The sequence below is a fragment of the Quercus lobata genome, chromosome 1 (assembly GCF_001633185.2).
Source record: "Quercus lobata isolate SW786 chromosome 1, ValleyOak3.0 Primary Assembly, whole genome shotgun sequence".
Classification (NCBI taxonomy): Eukaryota; Viridiplantae; Streptophyta; class Magnoliopsida; order Fagales; family Fagaceae; genus Quercus; species Quercus lobata.
In genome coordinates this window covers 20,002,868-20,011,643 of record NC_044904.1, presented here as the reverse complement: position 1 = coordinate 20,011,643, position 8,776 = coordinate 20,002,868, and the positions used below count along the sequence as shown (strand labels likewise).

General features: G+C 33.7%; 1 protein-coding gene across 1 annotated transcript; it reads right to left on the bottom strand.

Annotated features, from left to right (window-relative positions):
* Nucleotides 1-617: 617 nt before the first annotated feature.
* Nucleotides 618-5,837, bottom strand: LOC115950549 (aluminum-activated malate transporter 8-like). Its single transcript, XM_031067742.1, has 7 exons — nt 5,702-5,837; nt 3,600-3,875; nt 3,333-3,473; nt 2,975-3,247; nt 2,381-2,493; nt 2,100-2,243; nt 618-1,335 (listed from the first exon to the last, which is right to left on the bottom strand). Exons 1-7 carry the CDS (start codon nt 5,835-5,837, stop codon nt 994-996), a joined length of 1,425 nt encoding a protein of 474 aa, XP_030923602.1. The 3' UTR covers nt 618-993.
* Nucleotides 5,838-8,776: the final 2,939 nt, after the last annotated feature.

The following is an 8,776-nucleotide window of genomic DNA, read 5'->3' as shown; positions in this document are numbered from 1 at the left end:
CCGAAAAATAGAGAGAAACACAGTGAGAGTGTGAGAGAGTGAAAAAGAAAAAGGAGATATTTTTCTTTGCTCACACAAGGAAGATAAATTGGTGGAGTTCTCATGGAGCTTTTGAGTGCTACAACTATGGAGAGTTGGAGTATTCAAAGGAAGATTTTGCTATTGACTTTGTGGTGAAATTGTATTTACTCATTGAGATTAATTTGTTGTATATCCAATTTATTATGAACACAAGTTTAGTATAAACTTGATAATTGTAATCTCTATTTATAGTGGATATTTTTTGGAGCTACCCCATGATTTTTCCCTCTACACTAGAGGGTTTTCCACGTAAGATTTGGTGTTTTTGTGTTGTGGTTGTGTGGTGCTTGCTGAATTTTTTTTGTTTCTATAATATTGCTATTGCTTAATAGTTATTAATTTTAATTCAAACATAGACATAGAGGGGATTAGGATTTTTCCCCAACATTTTCATTCTACAAAATGCATGCAGTCAACATCAAACCTTCAACTTTCTTAAGAAAATGTTATTTTTTAAGAGATTTATCAAACAGGTCCGGGGAGACAAATCTTGACCACCCATTAGAATATCATACGAGTGTATTTGTTATGAAGAAAAAAAATCTTATGGTATGAAGTGACATACAAAACAAAGGCAAGTCCATGACATTCCCCAATCCTCGAGAAAAACTACACATTTATTGACACAAATTCTACAGTAATAGAATTAGATCGAGCATGATCAATCTCTATCCATTATCTTTTTCTTGTTCAGTTTTTATTACCATTATTATACTAACAGTAACACTCCCCTCAAGATGAGCATTTCACAGCTGAAGGATTAGATCGAGCTTCTTATATTATCAAAAGACAATATTATTCTTGTTCCCGAGTTGGACTTAATAGAAAAATCCACTAACTCCAACAGATCGAATATAAACCATCAGAAAGTGGCAGCAATTCTCTGATCAATGGAGCACATACATATGGTTGTTATGGTGACACTCTTGTGGCCGGAGTCTTGAAATGTGCAAGGGACGCTAATTCTTGAACTGCATCGGCAATCTTCACGATGCATGGTACAACATCAATTAGAGTTAAAGCAACTTCTGCAGATGGCATGATCTCTTGGAGATCAGCATCTTCCAAATGGTATGTATCAAGCATGAATTTCAGATTTTCAATGGCGGTTTTTGAGTTTTCAATGTGTGCATTAACTGATGTTGGTTGGTTCATTTTTTTGACTGCTGATGCTAATTCCCTAAGAGCTTTTCCAGATTCTGAGCAGATTTTTGTGCTTGGCTCTTGAATTTTGCGTCCGAACTCATTAAGCGTCTGTGAGGATGGCAAAACATAGGTAAGTGAATTAACTCTACCTAATGAGTTATTAAAAATATTTGTGAAAGTTTTGTCATATTTTTTTTTTTTTAAAATAAACAAAAATATTTTCAATTAAAGAATAGAAATAAATATATAATTATCATTTCATAAATTTAATGTGATACATGATGCCTAAGAGAACAATCAACAATAATTCATTATCATATAAAAAAATTCATAATATATTATAATGACTTTAACAGATAGCGAATAAAAATATCTACAAGTGAAAATAAGTTTACTCTTGAGACAAAGTTATCATTGCAATCATATATAAATAAGAACCAACACCAAAAGATTAACAATTTTTTTTACACTATTTGGAATATATGTGGACTTATTAGGTACTGTTATTGAAAATTAAAATATGAAGGGAAACATTTTTTGGGAGGGGGGGGGGGGAGGTGGTAATCTTTAAATGGTCTACCCAGCCCCCTCCCTCCGCCCTTGTGTTAGAGGGAGGTCAAAACCAAAATAAATAATAGAAAATCATATATATATATATATATGTGTGTGTGTGTGAAAATCATATATATATATATGTGTGTGTGTGTGTGTGACAGAGAGAGAGAGAGAGTATACACTTCAGCAATAAAGAAAAGATTAAAAAAAAGAGTATACATAATTGTTTTTACATAATCTTTGCAGAAGAGATTTCTATACATAATGACTTGTGTGAAATAAATTATCCATTAAAAATTTGAGTATTGCTGATTTACTTGAATCTTAGAGTTAAGGTAGTTGTTAAGAGCTTCAATTTTGTAGGCGCATTGCCAAGTTAGGGTTCCAATTTTAACATATTGTTTCCAAGGATGAAAGAGTCCAAAACGATGGTGCCACATTTCCCATCTTGCTAGATTAGCTTGAAAATTAAAAAATAATTACAAAAAATTGAAGAAAAAAAAGTCAAGTAACCATGGAATTCAAATAACTTCATTTTTTTTTTTTTTTTTTTTTTGAGGTGAAAACAAGAGGGCTAGGGTGACAAATTTATACTCACCATAGTTTCTTCATTGTTTTTCGAAGTGAGAAGGCTTTTATATCCTTGAATAAATGCTATATCACTCAAGGGCTGCCTATCTTCTGGAATTTTGAAGAATTCACTCCCAAATCCTATAAGTTTGTATTGGTTAATATTGATTCTCCACAGCAAAAGAAAAAAAAAAGAAAAAAAAAAAAAAAGAAAAAACCCAACTGTTGAGAAATTAAACAAGAAGAGAAGAAGGGGGAAAAAAAAGGAAAAAGAAGAGAGAATGGAAAGGAATTATATACTAAGGTCACGAACAGGACGTGACATAGTCACAAGGTAATTCTTGAAGAATTAGGACATGAATCGGTTTACAAAAAATAATTAATAGGTATATTTTATTTATTTATAGAAATATTTCTTGTTTATTCTATGTTTTCAAAATTAATAAATAAAAATTGTTTAAATCTTTAAAAACATAAATATGTTTTTTCCTCCCAATACATTATGGACACATATGTAAGAGTGTTCTGTTCTTGACATATATGAAATGGATTTGTCCAACACAAAAATGACTAGAGTTTTGGAGTGTCCATGATTTTTATATATGGGGCATGAAATATATACCTTGTAAGAAATTCCCAAGCTTTTCAATGTTGTTAGCTATTAGATTTTGAAGTTCCTCTCCAATCCAAACGGGACGTATACAGATGCATATAACAATAGCGATAATGCTACCCAAGATGATTGTGGTTACTCTCTGATGGGCCATTTGTAGCACCTTATCTACTCGGTAACCTGAAACAGATACTAAAGAGAAAGTCAATATGAATATGAGCAGCCCATAATCATACCTCGCCTTCATCGTGGGAAAGAATCTCACAAATGTTACTGTTGCAGCTGCATATATGCATTATACCTCTAATGAGTTTGAGAATTTTGAACTACAACATTAAATTATCACAATCTGTCTGTAACATGTTACCTATCATAGCGACGAAGAATCCAAGTACAATGGGCTCTCCTTTCTCACTAGAGAGAGTTGCTAGGTGATGAACTCCAACACCTAGAGCACCAGCTGACAACGTTGCTAGCATCCTGTTTAAGCCTTTTCCCAGAGTTGCTCCTACAGAAGATTGGGAAAAAAAATCAAAAAGGAAAACGTCGCAAATGGAATTGTTTGTTTCAATTCTGAAGCTATTATACCGTAAATTGGTTTATATGCCTCATGGTAAATAAGTTGCAAGCTTACCAACAGAAAACTCAAAGACAAGAATGACTATTATGACAGCCCATATTGAATTTTCGCCAATACGATCATAGAGTGGTTGGATGTAGTAGAATAAGGAAACTAATGTGAGAGCCAGTCCTACTTTTAGCGAATGGATAATTCTCTGTGGATCATCTTGTCCCAGTTTCTTAATCTTCTTTGCCATCTCGACTATCTTATTAGGCAATAGCTTGTGCCATCCACATGCACGAGTGAAAGGTCCAGCATTTTCAATCTTTGGATCAGCAATATTTATTGCTATGGATTGAAAAATGCAAGATTGCAATGGTTGAGAGAGAGAGAGAGAGAGAGAGGGGTTTCCGGTCTTGATGTTTTGTGGAAATGTCTATTTATACGTGATAAATGTTGAATGGAACTATATAGTTTTTACACTGCAAGCATGTCACCATTTTTATGAACAACTTGAAAAAGATGCCCCAAAGTGGGAAGGGGATATGGGGTGGTGGGCGACAGTTATAGCTAGGGAGCTATAATTGTACTGGCCTTAAAATCACTGGATAAGTCCAGTCAATTTCATAAAAGATTCCAACTCTAGTTTGTTTGATTTCCAAATATTTAGATTATTTTAATTGAATTGAGGCAAATGGGTTTAAATCCAAATCTATGAACTGTGTTTTAGAGATAGTTAAGGGTCTGTTTGGTAGAAAAGTTTGAGTAATTTTGTTGAGGTATTTTTGATATATATATATATATGGATAAAAAAAATATAAAAATATGTGTAATATTATTTAAAATGTGAAAATATATGTTAGAACTAATCTATCAATCAGGGCTCGAGTCTACTTGGCCAGCTTAGGAGGATTCTGGCATTTTACCCCTAATTTTGAAAAAAATTAGCAACATGCCCCTGTTTGCAAACTATATAGGAGCGTGCCCCTGTTTCGATACTCGATTATCCTAAAATCGAGTTCAATTAAATACTCGATTTGTAGAAAATCGAGTTATGCCCGATCAAACTTAAAAAAAAAAAAAAAAAAAAATTTCCATGGAACTCGAGTTTCAGGAAATCGAGTTCCATGCAAAAAATTTTTTTATAAGTGTGATTGCTCTATATTCAGGGAGCCCTATAGTGGCGTTTTTAAGTCCTATAGTGACGTTTTAAAGCCCTATAGCGGCGTTTTCCTGCAAATATTTTTAGAAGTGTGATTGGCCCATATTCACGGTGCCCTATAGTGGCGTTTTTAAGCCCTATAGTGACGTTTTAAGGCCCTATAGCGGCGTTTTTCTGCAAAATTTTTTATAAGTGTAATTGCTTTGTTCTGGGTGCCCTATATGATTTTTTTTAGGCCCTATAGTGACGTTTTTAAGTCCTATAGTGACGTTTTAGAGCCCTATAGCGGCGTTTTCCTGCAAAAGTTCAAGGGGCCCTATAGTGGCGTTTTTAAGCCCTATAGTGGCGTTTTTAAGCCCTATTGCGGCGTTTTGAAACTCGACTTCCCTAAAATCGAGTTCTATGCTTTTTTTTTTTTTTTTTTTTTTTTAGTTTTATTTGAAATAACTCGATTTTCTACGAATCGAGTATTTTAATGAAACTCGATTTTAAAGTAATTGAGTATCGAAACAGGGACATATCCCTATATAGTTTCGAAAAAGAGGCATATTGCTAATTTTTTTCAAAATTAAGGGCAAAAGGCTAGAATCTCCGGCCAGCTTAATTAACGGGTCTAGGTTTGCGATGAAGGGATGTTAGACAAATTTTTGGGTGTGAAAGCATGGCCTAAGTGTTGGGTGTGCATTAAACCATGTAACGGGTCTAGGTTTGCGATGAAGGGACGTTAGACAAATTTTTGGGTGTGAAAGCATGGCCTAAGTGTTGGGTGTGCATTAAACCATGTGGGTCCAGCCCACACTTTCTCTTATAGCTCATTAAATGAGCTCGTTTGAAAAATTGGCAAGAAGTCGTCAGAGCAAAATTTTTTTTTTTTTGGTTAAAAGGCATTTACATTCAAACAAAAGGAGGACTACATAGTTACAGCTGCTATACTGGCAGCAGCTAGTCTAGTATAGTACAAACCATTCTTATCCTTAGCAACTAAAGTCTCAAGTACAGTAGTAGTACAAACCATTATTATCCTTTGCAACTAAAGCCTCAAGTTCAGCAGCTAGTCTAGTATAGTACAAACCATTATTATCCTTAGCAACTAAAGTCTCAAGTTTAGCAGTAAACGGAAATTCAAAAACAGCAAAGTCTTCCTCCATTGCACTGTCCCATTTTGCCAGCTAATCCGTAAACTTGTTGGGTTCTCTAAATACATGGGACACCCTTACTTGAGGAAGCTTGCCCAGGAGATATTTGCAATCAGAGAGCAAGGGAGCATAGGCAGAGTTAGGATTCTTTTTTAAATTAAGCAGCCCCACAATCACCTTAGCATCTTTTAGACCTAGCTTGGATGACCTCATCAAATACCTCCATCCACCCCAGCCACAACACGGACAAGGAAAAGGCAAACCATTAAAGAGAAGTTTCAATGCCTCGGACTGTTACCAGTTAGTTGTCAAACTACTGGCAGCTCTTCAAAACCCACATTAACAAGCCTTGAGGCATTACAGAAGGAGCGCTAAAGTCATAATTAAAGCCCCAACGGCTAGAAACTACAAGACTATATATACACACCCAAAATACAGCCAGAGGCAATTCTGATACCAAAAATACTTTCTTATTTTTCTCAAAAAAGCTTTCATATACTGATTTTGGCATTAGAGACGTTGTGACAAGCACCACACCGGTGACCACTTAAAAGAAGCTTTTAACTACATTTTGCAAATACAGAGACGAGGGTTCAACTCCATCTGGACGATTGCTGATGATTTTCGCATCATCAAACTTAAAAAAAAAAAAAATATATATATATATATATATATGTGTGTGTGTGTGTGTGTGTATACATAGTGAATTGAATAAAAGTTAAAACATGGGATTCAAGTGATAACCCAATAGTAATGAATTTTTTTTTGTGCCACATGCATGTGGTTTGAAGTTTTTATCTCCTTATCCCTCCCTAACTATTTACAAATCAAAAAATGAAAATAAATAAAGGACAAAAAGTAAATGAAGAGAAAATATCTAGTAGCCTGTCCAAGAGTTCTTTGTGCTAGTTAATTAGATAAACTTTTCCAAAGGGCTTAGCCTTAGGTTCGTTTTCTTTGTTTCTCATGCAGAGGTCGGACTTAAAATGATGTTGAAATTAACAAATATGGTAAGTTGATTGCCTCGAGTTCCATTATTAGTTTTCTATTTCTAGTATTGATGTCACTTGTGGACTTCTAGAATAACAAGATACATTATAAAACATTCATATTTGATTAAAAGGTAAGTAAAAAGACAAAAACGTTGAAGCCATAAGTCAATATGAAAGAATCAAAAGCAAGAAAATCAATACCGTACCGGAAAGTGTTTCGTTTTGATCATAAAAACGAAATATTTTAATACCGATTAATATTGCTGTACCGTTTTGAGATTACCGCTAATTTGATATATTTATATATGTTAAGTTAAATCCCTATAATTTGTAAAAGAAATTTAAATTTAGAAATAAAAAATTCACTTAATATGTTAAGCCTTGGTTAACATGTGAGCTAATTAGTAATATTAGGCCATTGATGTATTTACTATTCACTATTTAGTTGATAATAATAATAATAATAATAAAAATAATAATAAAATACATGTCTTTTTCTACCTGCCGTTGTAAACTTCTAAGGTTTTTAAAAGATTTTAATGAAAAGTATAAAAGTTTTTACAACTTTGAATTATCAAGGTCACGTGGGTTAGTGTCCTATCAAAGGCACACTGCCCAAACTTCAAGTTTAAAGGCCACAAAAGCTACACCTGTCCTCCAAAAAAAAATAATTTAAAACGCTATTACTTGAGTCTACCGTCCATAACCATAAGACAAAGTAAGAAATAGAGAAGAGGGAAGAAGTCTGGCTTTTGGGGCTCTGCGCGAAGAAGAAGAAGAAGATGATTAGAAGGAGGACTAGATGAGAGGATGAACGGAAAAATAGAGTTATTACCAGAACATCATGGCGACAGTGAGGATCTGAGCTATCTGGTTTTTTTATTCTTATCCACTGACATCGTTTTTTTTTTAAATACCGGCCGATTTTTATTTTTCGGCCGGAATCTGATTTATTTCCCGGTATGGCCGGTACAATCCGATATGCCCAGTATTTGGATCGGAAAGAAACAATCATGTTTGAATATCGGTTTAGATGCCGGTATGATACGGTATTAACTTTCTTGATCAAAAGTCAAAACATGCAGGTATGTCAAACGGGATTAACATGCATGATTTTTCACTAGTCAAAAACCAGGGACGAAACCAGGATCTCATGGGTCTCAATCGAAGGACTTAAAGTAAAACAAAATTATTTTTTTTTTTCTTAAAAATCCAAACTAGCATTCACATGGCATTCATTATTGTTATTTTTAATATATATATATATATATACATTTTTTTTTTCTTTTTTTCAATTATTGGTTTACATTAAATTATTAATATAAGATTTTAATTGTAGACTAAACTAATTTGTACAACATCATATACAATTGTAAGGTGTAAAATATTGTACACGTCTATAATATACCATGCAAATATGATACTGATAATCTAATGAAAACTAATTATTATTATTTTTTTATTTTTTTTATTTTTTTGCGTCAAAAGGGATTTTATTGCAAACTGAAAGTGCTGCACAGAGACTTCAACAAGACTTACATAACTACAGAAACCATAACTTGACAACCACAGCTACAGACAACACCAAACCATACCTTAACAACCACAACAACCATGACACAGCAACAAGACATAACACCACAACAACCATGACACAGCAACAAGACATAACACCACAACAAGACAAAGACATAACAGTATAACACACACACACACAGAGACTTCCGATGGCCAGATTTTAACTTCCTTGATATATATATCCCACTAAGCGAGGCGAGATGAATCTCAGTGATGTGAAAAATGTGAGTCTTTTGGTTAAAAATTGCAAAAAACGAAGCTTATTGTTGTTATAGATTTTATTCAAAGTTATTTGGCAAAATGGGGAGGGAGACTAAATTTCGGCAACGGTGTTGCTGAAATTGCAAGAAAAAGTACAATGTATCAGGGGAGAAAGAAAAT